Below are 18,407 nucleotides of genomic sequence, written 5' to 3'. Positions count from 1 at the left end.
TGACGCCTTGTGGGCACCTGATATGGCCACTGTATCAAAAGGAAGCTGAGGCTCGTCGAGAATACTAGCTGGGATATGATCCGACTGATGCGTATGAGTCCTGTCAAAGAGAGCGTCCCCGAATGTGTGGAGAAGAGTACTTCTTGCATCATGTTTTGCGTACGGAGATCCGGGATATGCGCAAGGCAGGGAGGATGCAGCACAGTCTCCCTCCATGCCGATGGCAAGGCGCAGGGCCATTTTTCTGCGACACGCGGAGCCCCTATCATGTAGGACACAGGTCTTTCTGAAACAATATCTCGACCACACAATGCAGTCCAAAGCCATTCAAACCTTTCATCATTCTAAGATAGTGCCTTGTCAAATTCACCCAGTGCCTTAAACACATTGGTTTGTCGACACCCTATGAGAAGATCTCATCCATTGCAGCCATCAGAGTGGCGCCGGTGTACCAAGGAGTCTTGGGGGACGGTTCGATGAAGCCCCCACCGTGAAGGTCAACTGGCACCGGAGGAGTACTGTACCAGATGAGCAATTCTTCTAGTATGTAGCAACCTACACTATATGTACCTGTCAGCGGAGATGCCCACTTGTTGAAGCGCATCCCTAACAGTTCGGACCAAGTTGTTGTACACGCCTTCAGACGAATCGTGGCCTTCACTAAGTAGTGTTAGCTAGTTAGTGCTAGAAGCAGAGATATTTATTAGGCGTAGCATACGGGCTCACGATGAGAATGACTGCCTTTCTCCTCGCGAAGAATGGTGCCGACTCCTTAAGCTCGTCGAGGGTACTCCCAGTAAAACATGGTTCAGACGCCTGAATAGGCGGCGTTACGACGACAAGAAGGCTATCGGCGCATGGGATATGGTCTTTGAACTGTGTCAGCGGCGCACGCATCATGTGGCAGCTACGATCTGAGATAGCAAGACTACCTTTGACAGTGACTCTGTGCCGCGGCGTGTAGAAGTACAACTCCTCGTTGGTGTCCTTTAATTTCTGCGCGGCTTTGTCGTATGAGTTGATACCTTTTTCCTGCAGCTTCGCAAGCATGCGCAAATCTATGCCACCGAACTATCGGATGTATTAGCCAACAGTCCACAAGTCGGCGATCAGGCGGGACCAGGCCACCTTGTAGACCAAGTTTCCTGTAACCGTGTTGGCTCCAGACCCGACGATAGCTAGCGTTTTGTTGCTCGGACTTCCAGAGTCAGCATGGAAGACGCCATAATCTAGAATGTGATACCAACCAGGTCGTAGCCATGGTGTCTGTGTTGTTAGATGCTAAAACCTTGGAACCCCGGGAAGAGTGGGCTTGTGCATGTCACGAGGACGCATAATTTGATCAGATTGTCTGTTCTTCTTGGCGGACCAGTCTTACCCAGCGCACGGACTTCCATAACAAACATCAATGGATCACTTATAGCAATTATAAGCAGCCTCAGCTAGCAGGCCTGGGTTTAGGGTATATGAACGTTTGTAAGATACGATTTCGGTTCCAACATTTTGCACAGGTTAATTATTGCGCCTAAGTGCAAGCCATCCGAATTGAAAACGATGCTGAGCTTGCGCAAGAGACTACGGAAACTTATCCGAAAAGAGCAAGCTCCCGATCGCGAAGTTAGTATTTCGTTGAACCAACCTTTCAACCGCGCATGAAACGCGCTTCTGACGTCTAACTGTAGAAATGTCTTCCGCATCAGCATTCCTTGCAGGCTCCGGCGCCAGTCGCCGTACGCACGAGACGCTACGGGCTCTTCCTCCTCAATGAGAACGAGCCGTCTGACGACTCGAGAGATTCTATAGGAGTGGACGTCGTGGCCATACATGGTCTGAATGGGGACGCTTATACAACGTGGCAGCATGAGAATGGAACTTTGTGGCTTCGCGATCTGCTTCCGGATGCCCTTCCAGGGTCTCGTGTATTCACCTACGGATATCCATCCGAACTCTTCTGCAGCAATTCACTGGCCACATTACGAGATTACTCACTGAACCTGCTGATCTCTCTCACATCCGTTTCGAAAGGAAAGCAGCGTCCGATAATTTTTATCTGCCATAGCCTTGGGGGCATAGTATGTAAGCAGGTGAGTAGCTCGACAATACTGTGTCTGTGAGGTGAGGTTCTAAGCTGTTTTAAGGCTCTTGTTCTGGCGCATGAAGATGACCGCCTACATGGTGATATACTGTCTGCCACTTCAGCCGTTATTTTCTTCGGAACACCGCATCGCGGTTCGAAAAAAGCCGATATCGCGAAAATAGTGGGAAGTGTCGTCAACGTGTGTTTACGCGCATCACAGACTGCAGGCATAGCTCGATCGATACGCGATGACCTTCTCACAACCCTAGGGTCCAATTCCCAGGCACTAAGCGATCTCGCCATCTCTTCCCGAAATCGTCTGAGAAACTTGGAGATTGTTTCCTTCTACGAAACGGAAACCATGCCCGGGCTGGCCGAACTGGTAAGACCACTGCTGGAAAATGCATCTTTCGAGGCAGCGCCTAATACGCTTCTGTTTCTAGGTTGTTGATCAACACTCCGCTATAATGGAGATACCAGGCGAATACATCATTCCCCTTTTCGCGAATCATCGAACCATGTGCCGTTTCGAAGGGGCAACGGATGATGGGTACACGTACGCATTGGCGGCCCTCAAACGATTGGCCAGGACAGCCCTCTTGAACAGAGAGATGGTGACAAACACGAAACGGACGTCGTCCAACCAATGTATGTAACAAAAGAGGGGTTACATGACCGCATCAGCTAAGCAATCTTTTAGCTTTAAGCGAAGCTGAAAAATCCTGCATGGTTCTCCTAAACTCTATGTATCTGGCAGAATACAAAGCGCAACTACCACGGCCAGTACAAGGGACCTGCAGCTGGATTTTGAGTCACCCTGCATATCTGAGTTGGTTAACCGCTGAAGAGAATAGGTTACTCTGGGTCACGGGCGAACCTGGCTGCGGCAAGACCATGCTCTCTGCTTATGTGACAGACCACCTGAGTCTCGGTAACGCTGGGCCTGTCAAGCCTCAAATATTTTTCTTCTTCTGCGACGACACAGTCAAATCTCAGAGAGATGCAATCGCTATACTTCGAGGCATCCTATATCAGATCTTACAGCAACATAGGAAACTCATCAAACATGTGAAGAGTCGGTTGGAATTGGATGGGCCCAGCCTTGTAAACTCCTTCCCAGCGCTCTGGGAACTTTTCCTGAAAATAGTTGTCGATTCTACGCCAGGCACAATCGGAATTATAGTGGACGCGATTGATGAATGTGAAATAAGGACGCGCAATAATTTCCTGAACGCGATAATGCAGTTGGTAAACGAGCCCCAAGACGTACATCGACAATCCCGGAACTGCATCAAATTTCTGATAACCAGCCGTCCATCGCTGGGCAATTCGTACAACCTCACGGGATTGATGAAGAACAGACTGGAAATCGAGCAAAACCATTGTAACGTCAGCAAAGATGTGAAGCTGGTCATTCGAAGCAAGGTCGGCGAGATTGCCAACAAGTTTCACTGTTACGAAGACACGAAGAACTATTTAGAACAAGTGCTGTACTCGAAGTCCGACCAGAGTTTTCTCTGGTTGAACATGGTAATTCATAGCCTGGAAGCAAGCCCAAAAGCGTCGAAGAGAGAATTTGAACGGATCATCAACACGTTCCCGCAGAACTTGAAGCTACTTATAGCAGATTTCTACAAGGAATCTCATCCAAGGATCGAGAAGACGCGGGAAAATTCTTACGTCTGCTTGTTGGAAGCTCGAGACACCTGACACTAGTGGAAATGAACAATGCCTTCACAGTTAACGAAGACCACAGGTCTGTAGCCGACGTGGTAGACGATCTGCAGCTGTCCATCCGCTCAACTCTACAGAACATTGTGGGATCTTTCGTTCGCATCAGAGAAGTAAATCAGAGCGCAAACGAAGACTCGAGAGTTTCGTTCATTCATCAGTCTGCTAAAGAGTATCTAACAGATATCGCACTACATTCAGAAGACATGATAGTGCAGAGCCTCGGGGTTCCTTTAGTGGATGCAGCGCTGAGCATATCCCAATCATGTATACAATACCTTCTCATGGAAGAATTTCAATCGGATATTTTTGCATCGGAACGAGACAGCCTCGAGATCAGTTCGCGCAATTCGCTCAATTCGCTCCCATTGACAGACTTCGACACAGTGGGCTCGGGCGGCGGCCCGCTCAGTCCAGACGAATATCTCGGCCTGGACAACTTCTTCAAAGATTCACAGAATGTGGATGAGGGACGATGCAATCTAAGCGCCCAAAAGTACAGATTCTTTGATTATGCTGCGACTCATTGGGCGGAGCACTACTCCCTGTGCGAAAACAGCGCCCCAACGTCTGTTCGGATGGCCGTTCATCGACTGACCACGAGTCCCAGCTGCGTTCTGACGAATTGGCTGAAATACTATTGGATTAAAAGCAACATGGAATACTCGTTTCCAGATGCTTTCGGGACGATTGAAGTAGCCGCATTCTTCAACCTTCCCATCCTGCTTGCCGACGCGGTGGGGAGGTTGAAGCTTAATACGGAAGCAACGAAGACCCGCGCACTATTCTGGGCAGCAAGAATGTCCTCTCTGGACTGTATCAGGGTGTTGCTTCAGCATGGTGCAAACTCTAACGGCATGGGTATTGACTGGCAAACACCCCTGACCATAGCTGCGCAGCACGGGCATCTGGATGCTGTCCAGATGCTGCTTGATGATCCGCGTACAGACATTACTGTAACAGGTAAATCAGGAAGATCAGCACTGTCGTTTGCAGCGGGGAATGGGCATCTAGAGATTGTTGAAGCCCTTCTGGGACGTGGAGCATTCAGGCCAGAGGACCGGGATAACGCACATTGGACGCCTCTCTTCTGGGCCGTGCAAGGAGACTGTGCAAGCATCGTGAGAATTTTGCTGAAGCAGCCGTTCGTCGACATTAACCAAGTTGACAAATCTGGACGCTCAATCCTATCCAGGGCTGCAGGGGAAGGCAAGCGACGAGCTCTGAAGCTCCTACTTCGGTCCCCCTCTGTTGACCTCAATCTTAAAGATGCTAGAGGGCGCTCTCCATTGTTGTGGGCTGCGGCAAACGGACAAGATGAAGTGGTTAGTATTCTAATGCACAAAGCGGGCATCGACAAAGCCACCAAAGACGACGACCTGCGGAATGCAATCTCCTGGGCATGTCAAGGAGGGCATGCCAACACCCTGCGTACTTTGCTTAGAAATGAGTGTGGCGGCGAGGACGATGTGGATGCTGACACTTGGACACCACTGCTCTGGGCACTCTTTGTCCGGTCTCCAGCGACGGTGGAAGCTTTGCTCTCAACCGGCCGTGTCCAAATCGACCGTCAAGACGCTTACGGTCGTACGGCATTAATATGGGCCGCGAGCTATGGGTATCTTGAGGTAGTGCAGCTGCTAGTCTCTTGGAAAGCAAGTTTGCGCATCAAGAACGGAGGAGGACATACGGCTGCGGATGTCGCTAGGTTGGATGGGCAAACTGAGGTGTGGGAGTTTCTGGAGTCTCAGCGGCACAAGGAGGCAGAGAGGAGTGTACCTGCGGGCTACGCCCCCTCGTTTCTCTTTGGAGCCGGACTCTGAAGGAAAGTCGGCCTGAAGTAGACATTGTAATGAGTCCTCGACAATTGGGCTTTCTGCATGCCTATATCAACGGTGGCAACAGCTGCGTTGAGCATTTTGTAAGACTACACATGAGAAGTGTGTTATGTATGCTGTTACAAGTAAAATGCTAAGCTATTGACTGAATCTGCACCGGCCACACGGTTGGCTGCGGCCAACGCAGCCTCGTACATTGTACTAAGTTAGTCCGACCTCGAGGACCGATTTCCCGTGCATGTCCCGCAATTGAATATGATCTTGCACAAACCGCGTGCTGTAGCTACTCCTCAACGCGTTGAATTCAGGGCACTACTGAGTACTATCGTATCAATCAGGGAGTCCTAACCACTAGTCTTGTGCCCCACACTCCACTTCATTACTAGGGATACTAGAAAACATCGGTGTTAGGAACCCGAGGAGAGTGTTGACAGAAGTAACCATTTATTGTCTTCAAGAGGTCTTGATCTGAGCCGGAGTGTGGTTCGGCAGCGACAATGAGATAGAATGAACATTCACTTTGAGGACATTGTAACTTCAACCATTTCTGGTTGTGCTCACATCACGACAAATGCACGAAGGGCATGGGAAAGCGTTCAAATTCACCATATCACGGGGTTGAATTTGGTTGGATACTGCCAGAACCGTAAGTGTACGCTTGCCGCAATTTCCCAACAGAGACGGTCCTTTGCCATATTCAACAGAATAATCTCCAGATCCCCATGCCTAGAAGAGAACTCCAATACCGCGACGACGGCGCAACCTGTCAGTACCCATGTCTACCACAGCCTATCCGCCCGCATCTTCCCTCTCCTCAACCTGACCGTCCACACGCCAATCACCACCAGCACCGCAAGGAACGAAAAGACCAGGCTGCCTCCAAAGACCAGGCTATGGTACGTCCAAGCATCGCCAACATTCAAGTTGAGCACCTGGCAGACAATCGCCCATGGCAACACATATAGCAGATTCGACGTGAGAGACTGGTACAGGTACCAATGCGGCCGCGTAGCCACGAGCACAGCTGCCATCTGTGTCGAGACTCCGTAGAAAACGTAGCACCAATCGATGGTCCGCCACATATGTGCTGCTATCCGCGCGACGTCTTCGGAGCCCGAAAGGTACCTCGCAAACGGTCGAGCGCCGAGGAAAGACATGAGGAGGCACAGCGGAATCTCGACGACTAGGACTGCGACGACGGAGTAGCATGCCCAGCGCACTACGTCCCAGAGTTGTCGCGCCGAAACCCGCGGTTTGAGAGATGGCGGAGTCGCTTGCGAGCCCAGTTGCAGCCAGGCGCGGAACTTGCCCCACGAATGACCCACAAAGGTCAACGCCGTGGCTTCGAGCGCCATCACTGGTACCATGATGAGACCCCAACGGATGGTGGAGAAGACACCCCAGGCTGTGGCGTAGTCGCTTCCCAGGCTGACGATGCCGTGAACGAGCCAGAGGTACAGGGCATTGCGGACGGCGGATTCGAGGAAGAAGATGAAGCCGGGTTTGGAGAGAGTGATAAGGGCGGGTAGTGACGGTGTGGTTTTGCGGGCGGAGATGTTGTTGTGGAGAGCGGAGTTGGCACTGGAGATCGTAGTGGTGGACAGAAAGTAGGCTAGCCCTGCAAAAGGCGGATGTGAGGTTGCCTAGTGTGGAGATGCAGTTAGTGAAGGGTTTCAAAACAATAGTTCGGACATGTTCAAATGTTATAGGAATGGTAATAGGGAAACGCAAACGCCTCCGAGGAGAGACTGGGGGTGTTCCAACGTCCCAGAGGTTGACTTACAAGCAAGTGAAATCCCGGCCTGCATATTAACCGTTGGAGTAATACCACCGACATGAAACCTTGAGATGATGATGAGATCGAGGATAATGTTGACGGCGAACTTGACTGAGCTGATGATGAGTGGTACGTCTGGTTTGTCCAGGGCGCGCGTAGAAGCATTGACTACGTACTCCACCGCAGAAGTGAATGCAGAGAAAGCCGATATGCGAACATATGTGACGCTTACTTCCCTGACTTCGATCGGTACAAAACCCTGCGCGAACGTCGAAGCTCCCGCCGCAAATGCAATGCTCATGATCAGACCGAGAACAGCCTGGAAGAGAATGAGTGTGTGTGTGAGCTGGACGCGTTCACGCAGTGTGCGGTTAGATTTGTCGCCGATGATGAGGTAGGAAGCACGTGGTAAACCCTCGTTCAAAACCTCTGCGACCACGCCAATGTAGGTGTAAGTATCGGTGGTTACAACCATGGAGGAGTCGATGTTGGCGACCCATAGCTTGGAGAGCGTGCCGTAGAGGGCGGGCAGTGTGAAGGCGCAGAGGTTGAAGATGAGAGCGCCGATGTAGCTATCATGACATCAGCATCTTGCTAGTAACTCCTTCTCTCGAAGATAGATAAAGAGGTGCATAGGATGGAGCCAGGCTTTAGGGTCTCAAGTACCTAGGGTAGATGCGTCACAGCGTCTGGATGCCAGCGCAATGACCCAGCTTGTTAACCTTGGAAGCCATCCATATCAGGTCATATGCAGGCCAGATTTGATCCTGCCCAAACCAACGATGCAACTTCTTTTTACAAATGATGTGTGGAACGCACTTACGTATTTCGATGGCGGGAGGCCTTCAGATCCGCAAACGCTTGTTCCCTCCACGACACATGCTCAGATCCATCTACGTCGTTAAAACGCTCGTCTTGTCCGTTTGTTGGGGAGTCATCTTGCGAACCAACCGCCGACAAGGTGTTGTTGTCCTTCGAAGGTAGCATCTGGTATAAGTACCGGTGGTGTATTCGTGAGGTTGAGCGGAGCGAAAACGAAGTCATCGGCCTTATCGTGAGAGAGAATGCATGAGTTTATTAGCGACTTGGCGGCGGCCTACCGCAACTGCGCTCTCTTGCACTGTAGTTTGGTGGCTTGACGGTGTTGTGAGTGAAAGTGAGGGGGAAGCGGGATCCCTTTCGGGCCGGCGTGAGGCGTCGTTCGGCTTGCCGTCAGTGGTGTGTATGCTTTACCAATATGTTGACCAGTAAGATATATAACGACATGGAAAAAGAAGAGAGACTGATGTTTGTTATTCGAACACTTGAGACTTGGCCTGTTTAGTGATGGTGCCAGATTTACACATTTCTCGTACAGGTCGGATGAAAGAGGCCTACATTAGGTACTAGCCTAACGATTGGACAAGCATAACGGTCCCACGCGAGGCGAGAAGAGGCAGCAACTTTTCTCTTCGACCGTATGTGAAGAGCCTTAGCTTTGATAAAGCGTCTCGAAGTTAGTATACAATACATTTCATGACCCTGAAGAGGTCTCAACGTTAGCTGTAATGTGGTTCAACAACGTACTCCGTAGAGCTCCTTACGGCAAATATTGCCTCCATGCACAGTGCTGAAATGAACGGCGGTGATGTCACTGGCTTCATGGAACGGCACCGCGAATAACAAGCCGAGCAGATCCACGAACATATGGACGAGGAGACGTAGAACGACAGCGAAGTCGGGATTGGTTTCATTCGAAGACGACAGGAGACCAAAAATATCGCAAAAAGATTGCAATTCAATTATTATTCTTGCCTTTTCGTATTGTACACGAGATCATCACAACCCCAGCCATCCAACATTAAGACCTCGTCTCTCGTCCCATCCATACACCGTCATAGTGTCATTCGTATATACCATTCGGGCCGAGTGCATTTCCAATCGCACCCTCTCGTAGCTTAAACCTACCCAATGCGAGATCCAGCTCTGATAGCATGACTGGCTCCCTTCATAGCAATGGAGACGGAGCGATTACAGAGCAAGGATAGCAAGGGCAGCGGCGCCGAGAAGGCCGGCAGCCTGGGTAGCATGGGGAGCGGCACCGGTGAACTGAGGCGGAGGAGTGCCAGAGGGAATAGTGGCATTGCCAGAGGGGGTGGGAACGACAGTGGAGGAGGACACAGCCGGGGTTGAGGAGGCGGGAGCCTCGGAGCTGGAAGCAGGAGCCTCCGAAGTCTGGTAGGCAGGAGGCTGAGAGCTGGCAGGCGGAGCGGACGAGGGAGCAGCGCTCTCAGAGGGCTTTCCAGGCTCCGGAACCTGAACGGGGACACCGGCCTGAGCGCAGGTGTTCTCGACGGCGGCAATGGTAGCGTCCCTATCAGAAGCGCTGCAAGCCTTCTCGACGCAAGGAGTGACGGAGGCGAAGAGAGTGTCGGCCTTGCTGCACTGGCACTTGAAATCGGCAAGCTCAGCGCAGCCGCTGGAGCCAAGTGGACCAAGGAAGCAGCTCAACTATACAATTGTTAGCTCGGATCGGCTTCCACAGCACCAAGGGACTTGTACATACAGCGCAGGAAGGGATGTTCTCAAGCTGGGCCGAGGCAACGGCGGCCAGGGCGAGGGTAGCGACAGCAGTGAAGGACTTCATGTTGGCAATTAGGTGCGCGTAGATCGACTAGCGAGTGATGAAGACTTGGAAGGGCGAGTGTCGTAACGGCCGATGGGTTGGAAAACGATTGAAGGCTGGTGAGGGCTCAGGGAAGTGGTGAAGAGAGGGAGTCGCAGGCTTCAAATATTGGATCCACCTCTTTCGACGTCTGGAGAACAGGGAAACTCAGGGGACTTCCCATTCGGCATCACATGCGGAGCCCCCGAGGCGGGAGGCCATGCATAACCCCGCTTGGTCGCCAGAGACTACACCCTTCTGGGGTGATTGGCCCGAAGCATGCATATCAATTTCCAAGTCTCAACAACCGCTCTGGTTGTGAATGAATAAAGACGGCCCTCATTCAAGGATCCTGAGTATTCGTCTTGCCAATCCTTCTAGGGAGCGTTACGCACAATCAGCTCTACTGGACAGCATTCGCTCATCGACGGCCACTCTGTTTGCCCTGAATTTCCAAGAGGTTCGTGTCGTGTCTCGCGATTGCTCCGTCTTAATAATTCGGTACCACCTCGTATGCACATTTGCGAAGGGGCTGGGGTGCTGGGCTAGGAGGCCTGTTTGTTTGGCCGGTTCAGATTTGCCTCGTATGGACCTGGCAGCGAATGATGACTGCTGATCGCCCAGGACATATTGCCGTCCAGGAGAAAGTGAACAATGCAAACTTGATTGGGACCTGGCGTCGACAGCGGGTCGGCGAGGACTATTGGCTGCAAGTCAGAGGACGTTTTACGTTGATGGTTGGTTCGTCGGCGGCGGCGGGAATAATGGAGAAACAGCTTTTGCTGTTTGGTCAAAGGTCGGGGATGACGCTGGAAGAAGCCAAGCTGCCTTGCCCCAGACGCCGCCTTGCGTTTTGATTGGGTGGGGATGCGCACCTTATTGCAACCTCGGGACAACTTTTTGGTGCGTCTAATTCGAACCGGTTAGAATCTGGGGTTGACCTGTCCGTGCCCTTGCAGTATGCGGGTCAGACACCCATCCAGACCAGGAAGGTTGTCGCCCGTCGACTTCATCCGAATGTTGCCTTTGGAAAGGAGTCGAAGGAGAGCAACTTTCGAGCATCAAGCGCCGGAGTGGAGTTGCTCAAAAGCAGAGAAGAACGATTGTTACCAACATTGTTGTATCCAATTGGTTCTTGCACTCATTTCGGCACCGAGTCGATGAGGGATCCCTTATGCTGAGCCAGTTCATCATCAGTTTGTGATTTCGTAAGACAGCGAAATAATGTACTGTGAGGACACTGGTTTGGAGATGCTCGACTCTATTCCTGTGTGATCAGCGCACCTGGCATTCCCCGGTGGCCGACTCAAAACGACAGAGCCGGTAGCTGCATCTGAAATGATTCGACGTCCTACGGTGTAAAGAACTCGGCATCTCGCTTTGTTGACTTCGTGTTCACTTCACGTTATCAGTGTCTTTCGCGGTGTTGTCAATTGCTGTGCGCGGGTCAGTGTTTGCGTGGTTCCTCGGTTGCATGTGCATCTATTGATCCGACAATGGCGAATGTTTGGGACCCCAGCCTATGACGAAACCTGGGGAAATGGAGACACCAGTGGAGACACACCGAAAAGCGACCCTGCCCAGAAACAAGGCTCAGGCCGAGGGAGGCCACCTTTTGAAAGTCTGGCGATCGTCACAGTGCCGCACACTGCATCCTGACACCTTCATCACCCAGACGCCAGAGTTTCCGAGACATATCACTTGAACGTACATACTGACTCTGCAACGTTGGAGGAGGAACATGACCGGATCGCGGAGCTCATGCTGCAGATATAATGGAATTTGGGTGGGTGCGTACCCTAGCACGAGTCAGAATGCCGTTGGAAAGCGTGCTGGCTGCGTTTACGTCACCATCTTGCCTGTTGGCTTCCACAATACCCCTCGATTACATACTGCGTCGTGTATTGGAATATATTCAGATAATGTCTACACATCCGGACTTTTGTTGGTCTAAAAAGGAGGGATAGAACCGTATCTTGCATCCGGTCATGTCGTCCTCGCGTGATCTGTGAGCTGCAGGTCACCGCATTCGTCCATAGTGAATAAGTCGGCAGGGCTCGAACATCGTGAGTCAGTTGGATTCGAGAAGTAGACTGTTGAATTCGAGAGGAAGGAATGTTTCCAAGGAAAGGGAACGTGGAGCCCCGAAGTGATATCTTCCTAGATGTCGTTATTCGCCATCCATATGACAAGAGCGCCAAGAGATTACGTAATACTGACGCCGCGCTGGGAACGCGCTAAGAATTAACTCCCCAAATGTACTCCAAAGTAGCAACCCCCAGAAGTGATATCAACACCTACCATAGCCCAAGTAGACCTCATTATGGCGGCCGCGAATCCAGAGCAGCTGGTGCGCAGCTCCATGAAACGAACGCGGGAGATATTCGCAGCCGATTTTGCCTCACCTGTAGCTCTCGAACATCCGCCGAACCGCGTCTTCTCGATACCTCCTCCCACAATTGCATCGCGCGACCTGGCCGAGCAAATAGGCGTCTCGTCGCGAATACGTAGCGAATACGAACATGTTAGAGAACTCCCTCCCGCCCTAGCGGCGAAGATGGCGAGCGCAGCTTCCACGGCTGTGGAGCGGCGAAAGAAGATCAGAGAAGCGAATGCGGAGGAGCAGGCATCGGATCCAAAGATGAGGAAGATGATTGAAGGAGCTTCGACCAAGGCTGAACAGAAAAAGGCGGAGCAATCGACAGCTTTGACGCTGAGAGTAGGGGGTCGTGGTGCAGCTCCGAACGCGACGGGCCCAACTCCCATGAGGAATACTCCATCGTCAGCCTTGGTGAGGAAGGATACCGTTAGGTATGTGCCAGTCGCTTCTCTGCAATTTCCCTCTTTTTCTGACTGTGAGCCCCTTAGACAAGTGCATCCCGAGTGGCACGCTCCGTGGAAACCTTTCCGAGTCATCAGTGGTCATATGGGTTGGGTCAGAAGTCTGGCTGTTGAGCCCGACAACAAGTGGTTCGCCAGCGGAGCGGGTGACCGTACCATCAAGATCTGGGACCTGGCAAGTGGACAGCTGAAGCTGACCTTGACTGGCCATATCAGTGCTGTGCGCGGGCTTGCCGTCTCGCCTCGCCATCCGTACCTCTTCTCCTGTGGCGAGGACAAGATGGTCAAATGCTGGGATCTGGAACAGAACAAGGTTATTCGACATTACCACGGACACCTCAGTGGCGTCTACACATTAGATCTTCACCCAACTCTAGACGTCCTGGTTACCGGCGGTCGGGACGGTGTCGCTCGCGTATGGGACATGCGGACACGGACAAACATCCATGTCCTAAGCGGACACAAAGGTACTATATCGGATCTCAAGTGTCAAGAGGCGGACCCGCAGGTGATAACAGGCTCAATGGACTCCACCATCCGGCTCTGGGACCTCGCCGCTGGCAAGACTATGGGTGTCCTGACCCACCACAAGAAGAGCGTTCGAGCACTCACCCTCCACCCCAACGAATTCACCTTCGCGTCCGGATCCTCCGGATCGATCAAGCAGTGGAAGTGCCCTGAAGGCGCCTTCATGCAGAACTTCGAGGGGCATCCAGGCATCATCAACACGCTCTCCGTTAACGAGGACAATGTACTGTTCTCGGGTGCTGATGACGGCACCGTCGCCTTCTGGGACTGGAAGACAGGCCATAAATTCCAGTCGTCGCAGAGTATTGCTCAACCTGGATCTCTCGACGCTGAGGCAGGAATTATGTGCTCGACGTTCGATAAGACGGGACTCCGTCTGATTACTGGAGAGAGCGATAAGAGTATCAAGGTCTGGAAGCAGGATGAGGATGCCACGGAAGAGACTCATCCGCTTGACTGGCAGCCTACCCTTGGACGACATAAGTTCTAGAGTGCGGATGACGGTTGTCGTGGTCAGTTTACCAACAAGAGGTGAGATATTTCTTCTCACGCTCAATGCATATTCAGCATTGGTGTCTGGATGTCCTGGGGGAAACAGGCGAAGAACATTTACTAGGAGGGAGCGTATCCCCCATGCATGCAAACGATTCGTCCCGTCTGTACACATGATCAAGGCAACCTGCAACGCAGATTCATTCAACCCACAGATCAAGAATTTCAACGAGGAACAGACCACCCAAACGCTGGATCCTGCTGTGTCACACCTGTCCCCTAGACCAAGCGCAATCGTCAGTATCACGGAAAGTACCGAGTACAATCAGAACCCGACACAGCAAGATTCAAGGAGCACTCCATACGGCCAATGAAGGGAATTGTAGCTCTCCCAACCGTCTCAGAACATGTTTAGACAGTTTCTGGGGATGAAGAGGGTCCGGAAGAAAGCCCGGCACCAAACCCCTGACGCACGTTTTCCTCAATTCTGCAAGTGGGGACGTCTGGGGTTCTCTTTCCAGGGGCATGCGGCTTTTTCGATGATGGCGACAGGATCATTTCAGGAGTAACGAAGTCAGGCGGCGAGGGGCGAGAGGCATGCGCTGTGTTTTATTCACGCACACTGGAGACAGCTACGGTGTCTATCTAATCGCTCCATGTATGCATGGGGTTAGCTAGCTGCCTCGAGAATAAGGTAGACGGGATGCAAACTCCAAATACTACAACAATGCTGATATGAGACTTGAGCCCTGAATTGGATAGTTCCCACCGATTTGCATACATACAAATCTCGACTTCTACTCTTGAGGTAATGACTAGCCGCATAGGATCCTGCGCTGCGAAGCGTGCCGCTCCGGTTCCTTTGGCGAGCAATACGCGAAGGAGATATAATAGAGCGGTTGGCACACACCTGTATGTTGGACGTATAAGCAAGGGGAGGAGGGCGAATGCAATAAACGATTTTGGCCAGGGTGCCAAATATAACAAACATGCTGTGCCAGAGAAAGAACAGGATGTGTGGACATCTCAGCAAAAGCATGTTTAGAGACTGGGGCAGTTGAACCGAGCTCCTCTGCAAGGCAGAGTGCTCGATTCATGCATGCACTTGGTAAGAAGATATCTGGACGGCCGCATGGCGATTCAACAAGAGAGAAAGAAGAAAAGGAACTGAAAACATCCATTGGGTATCAAAACGCTGCCCTATCCTCATCCCATTTCCATAAACAAACACACCCACCCAACCATCACGACGAAAACCCCAGCCCCCTAACCTCCTCATCGCCCCCCAAAGCAAGCCGAATCTCATCATCGCCGACGCCCAACCTCACCCTCCCAACCCTCTCCCCATGCCTCGCCTCCACGCCCACGATCCCCGCCTCCGCGAGCTCCAGAACCGCATTCTGCAATCCCAACGCCCTCGCCACTTTCCTCCCATCAACCTGCTTCTTCCCTGCTCCTCCTCCTCCTCCTCCTCCCGCTGCACGGCCACTAAACGGCATCTCCTTCTCCTTTTCTCTCTCCACATCTCCATCTCCTCCATTCTGCCCAAGTAAAAACCTCGCAATCGCACCACCCTCCCCCAACATCCCCCCCATCTTCCCCACCTCATCCACCACATCCCCAAGAACCGCCTCCCCGATCCCCGTCCGCCGAATCCTCGCCAACAAGGCCGCGAGAAACACCTTCGCCGCCAGCGGTAGCGCCCGCAGCGCCTGCTGCAAGGGACTACTCGTCGCTTCGTTGATAGCCTGCTTGATGGTCGCAATCGTGACTACACCACCACCAGCAGCAGTGCCGTTTTTCCGCGCCATTGCCGCTGCCGCAATCGCACCCGCAGCAGGAGCACGTTGCTGCAATTTATCGCCCAAACCAGCGGCGTCGCCAGCGTCGGGGTCGCGACGCTGTCGGGTCCCACCACCAGCCGCAGGAGCAGCACCACCCTTTCCCTTGCCCCTCCTACTCGGCGTATCAGGCAAACCATCTTCATCCTCTTCGCGCTGCTGCTGCTGCTGCTGCGCCGTCAAAGCCTCCTGTTCCGCAATCTCGACCGCCCTCCGACAGATATCGAGGGCGCGGCGCGCGTCCCCACTCACGGCCGCGACCTTCCTCGCCGCAAACTGCACCGCGTCGGGATGCACAATGTGGCCCGGCACGCCCGACAGTCGGGACTGGATGATTAGCATTAATTGCTCGTGCGTGTAGCCGGGGAAGGTGATGCGCGTGAGCCCTGTGCGCGGCGCGTGTTAGTTAACCCGTCACCGGCCGTCCACCCATAATCTACGTGTTTCGAAGCCCTTGAGCATAGCGTGGAAAAAAAAGGTGTCCGAAGGAAGGAAGGGAAGGAAGAAGGAATCGGGTTAAGACATGTTGTGACAGGAGGATTGCCCACGAGGTGTTTCGACCAGGTTCGCCATATGATTGGGGGAAATGGAGATTGAGGGGAGAAGGGCAAGACATCTGTACCACCATGACCCACGGCCCCCATCTCACGCGGGGCGTTTCGAGGGGGCACAGCAGCACAGCATTCAGAAAGGATGAGGAACCATGTAATGAAACCCACTCACCTAGACGACTGCTAATCTTGTTACTGAGTGTCCGTTCGGGCAAATCCATGGTGTTTGCTACGGCGAGCACAATCAATCTGCTGTGCCGCAGGCCTGGCCAATTGAAGAAATTGTACATGACCGATTGGTTCTTGGTGACGAGCTGGTCGAGCTCATCCATGAGCACCACGCAAGGTACGCGCCGGGGCGAGGGGGTCGAGAACTCGCGCTCCAGGAGCTCCAGGGCGTGTGAGGGGCTGACGCGATCGCCCCGTATTGCCTGCCAGAGAAGTGAGTACGATTGATGGGGATCGGTGACTTTCATGCCGTTGATCTCGACGAAGATGAAGTCGTCGAGCTCTTCGGCCTGGACTGCCGCATGCAGCTGTGCCACGACTTCTCGCACCGTGGCCGTTTTGCCTGTACCGGGCGTCCCAGATATGTAGATGCATGACCCTGAGCCGTCGGTGATGGCCGCTTCCAGATGGCTATACACGGTCGAAAACTCCTCCTCGCGGCACGGCAGTGCGGCGGGGACGGACGAAACATGCAGTTGGCTTCTTGCCAGCTGAAAGGGCGAGGAGAGCACGGAGGGCGAGAGGATTCGCGTACCCAGAGGCGTGAACTCCAGGGGCTTCTTGACAACTATGCGTTTGTGCGTTGGAGTCAGGAACTTGCGAGCGTCCTTCCTTGCCGAAGTAGGGGTAGATGCGTCGTTGAGTTTACGCCGCTTTCGTGGAGTCTTCGGCCCTTCTTCATCGTCAGAGTCGGGGACGACAAAGTCTCCTACGTCTTCTGCCTGTTTCCTCGGACGCCCCGGTCGTCTCCGTGTAGCCTTGGTTTGAGCCTCGACAAACTCCACGAGCGCAGGTATATCGTCTGCCCCTTTGTAGAGATCCTCCCATATGAATTCCGGCGTATATGTCGTGGTGCGCGTGTTGCAGCCTCTCCTGCAAACAAACACCTTGCCATAGTCCTTGGAATTCTTCTTGACCTGGCCATTGGGATACTTCTGGTTGAAGGCTTGGAGCGACATGACCTTTGCCGTACCATTGATCGTCGTAAGGGGATTCTCATCGAAGGCCGCGGATATGTACAGTTCATTCTGGTATACGTCAGTGGGTGACATCCGCAGTGACTGAATTTGTGGTGCGTACGGGCAGGAAATCCGTCCGCTTCTTGCTCTTATTGCGAATTTCCCTCTCCGAAGAGAACCATAGAAACTTGGCCAGCTTCTCCCCTTCGTACTCCTCCTCGAGAAACTCGCATATGATGCCCACCCACGCAGTGTTTCCGTCGGCCTTGAGCAGCACCGTATCTCCCAACTTGCAGGTAAAGCTCCCCATTCGGGCCCCTACAATCCGCCTCTTCTTCCCCTCTGAACCTTCAAGTGCCCTCCTCTTCCTCGGTGTGACACTTCCATTCTGGCCCTCCTTTGCCGCATCTTCCTCGTCCCAAATCCACTCCCACGGAAAATCCTCATACCCCAACTCATCGTCCGAGTCTTCGCGAAGGACGGCGCCGCCGGTGAGGTACTGCCGGGCTTTCTCCTGCCGGGAGCGTTTCCTCGTGGGTGCCATGCAAAGAGGGAGTCCTCCGAGGGAGGAGAATGAGATGGGGTTGGATTTAGGTTTTTGTTTCTTTTTCGTTGCTTACGATGGAAACGACGCGAGGGAAGGTACGACGCATGCTTCGGGGGTCTTGGCATGACGCTTCTGCAGCGGCCCGCTCCTAGGGCACGCTATCACGAGCGCAAGTCCAAACTGGAAGACTCACGACCTCAGGAAGTTGTCATGATCTTTTTCTCTTTAGGCAGGCACGAGTAGAAGAAGGTGTAAAATGAAAGTCGAAGAGACGTATTTATATATCATATCGACATGGATGACAGAACCCATCGCTAGCAGTCCGTCGCAGGCAGCTAACTTGCAATGAGCAA

At 52.8% G+C, this 18,407-nt stretch overlaps 8 protein-coding genes across 8 annotated transcripts; 2 read left to right on the top strand and 6 right to left on the bottom strand.

Moving 5' to 3' along the window:
• Positions 1-24: 24 nt before the first annotated feature.
• EI97DRAFT_430523 (uncharacterized protein) lies at positions 25-1,307 on the bottom strand. Its single transcript, XM_033797714.1, has 6 exons — positions 1,248-1,307; positions 1,129-1,198; positions 933-1,071; positions 719-869; positions 571-660; positions 25-518 (listed from the first exon to the last, which is right to left on the bottom strand). Exons 1-6 carry the CDS (start codon positions 1,259-1,261, stop codon positions 404-406), a joined length of 579 nt encoding a protein of 192 aa, XP_033656995.1. The 5' UTR covers positions 1,262-1,307; the 3' UTR covers positions 25-403.
• A 134-nt stretch (positions 1,308-1,441) lies between these two features.
• EI97DRAFT_492076 (uncharacterized protein) lies at positions 1,442-5,631 on the top strand (the record flags this gene model as incomplete). Its single annotated transcript, XM_033802296.1, has 7 exons — positions 1,442-1,476; positions 1,531-1,617; positions 1,683-2,084; positions 2,139-2,459; positions 2,521-2,725; positions 2,778-3,672; positions 3,705-5,631. Exons 2-7 carry the CDS (start codon positions 1,555-1,557, stop codon positions 5,629-5,631), a joined length of 3,813 nt encoding a protein of 1,270 aa, XP_033656994.1. The 5' UTR covers positions 1,442-1,476; positions 1,531-1,554.
• A 794-nt stretch (positions 5,632-6,425) lies between these two features.
• On the bottom strand, positions 6,426-8,410 carry EI97DRAFT_448205 (uncharacterized protein; the record flags this gene model as incomplete). The annotated part of the gene is made up of 3 exons (XM_033800144.1): positions 6,426-7,264; positions 7,430-7,995; positions 8,247-8,410. The coding sequence occupies 3 exons, from the start codon at positions 8,408-8,410 to the stop codon at positions 6,426-6,428; spliced, it is 1,569 nt and encodes a 522-aa protein (XP_033656993.1).
• Positions 8,411-8,614: 204 nt separating this feature from the next.
• On the bottom strand, positions 8,615-9,294 carry EI97DRAFT_176536 (uncharacterized protein). Its single transcript, XM_033793471.1, has 2 exons — positions 9,007-9,294; positions 8,615-8,944 (listed from the first exon to the last, which is right to left on the bottom strand). The coding sequence occupies exons 1-2, from the start codon at positions 9,154-9,156 to the stop codon at positions 8,762-8,764; spliced, it is 333 nt and encodes a 110-aa protein (XP_033656992.1). The 5' UTR covers positions 9,157-9,294; the 3' UTR covers positions 8,615-8,761.
• A 102-nt stretch (positions 9,295-9,396) lies between these two features.
• EI97DRAFT_176410 (CFEM-domain-containing protein) lies at positions 9,397-10,450 on the bottom strand. Its single transcript, XM_033793469.1, has 2 exons — positions 9,969-10,450; positions 9,397-9,913 (listed from the first exon to the last, which is right to left on the bottom strand). Exons 1-2 carry the CDS (start codon positions 10,047-10,049, stop codon positions 9,434-9,436), a joined length of 561 nt encoding a protein of 186 aa, XP_033656991.1. The 5' UTR covers positions 10,050-10,450; the 3' UTR covers positions 9,397-9,433.
• Positions 10,451-12,390: 1,940 nt separating this feature from the next.
• EI97DRAFT_455696 (WD40 repeat-like protein) lies at positions 12,391-13,926 on the top strand (the record flags this gene model as incomplete). The annotated part of the gene is made up of 2 exons (XM_033800669.1): positions 12,391-12,878; positions 12,936-13,926. 2 exons carry the CDS (start codon positions 12,391-12,393, stop codon positions 13,924-13,926), a joined length of 1,479 nt encoding a protein of 492 aa, XP_033656990.1.
• Positions 13,927-14,547: 621 nt separating this feature from the next.
• Positions 14,548-15,069, bottom strand: EI97DRAFT_176542 (uncharacterized protein). The gene has a single exon (XM_033793473.1). It carries the CDS (start codon positions 14,965-14,967, stop codon positions 14,599-14,601), a length of 369 nt encoding a protein of 122 aa, XP_033656989.1. The 5' UTR covers positions 14,968-15,069; the 3' UTR covers positions 14,548-14,598.
• Positions 15,070-16,167: 1,098 nt separating this feature from the next.
• EI97DRAFT_176514 (P-loop containing nucleoside triphosphate hydrolase protein) lies at positions 16,168-18,301 on the bottom strand. The gene is made up of 2 exons (XM_033793470.1): positions 17,629-18,301; positions 16,168-17,576 (listed from the first exon to the last, which is right to left on the bottom strand). Exons 1-2 carry the CDS (start codon positions 18,049-18,051, stop codon positions 16,206-16,208), a joined length of 1,794 nt encoding a protein of 597 aa, XP_033656988.1. The 5' UTR covers positions 18,052-18,301; the 3' UTR covers positions 16,168-16,205.
• Positions 18,302-18,407: the final 106 nt, after the last annotated feature.

The sequence above is a fragment of the Westerdykella ornata genome (assembly GCF_010094085.1).
Source record: "Westerdykella ornata strain CBS 379.55 unplaced genomic scaffold EI97scaffold_3, whole genome shotgun sequence".
NCBI lineage: Eukaryota > Fungi > Ascomycota > Dothideomycetes > Pleosporales > Sporormiaceae > Westerdykella > Westerdykella ornata.
Note: the sequence above shows the minus strand (reverse complement) of the source record. Positions and strands in the feature narration are given on the sequence as shown.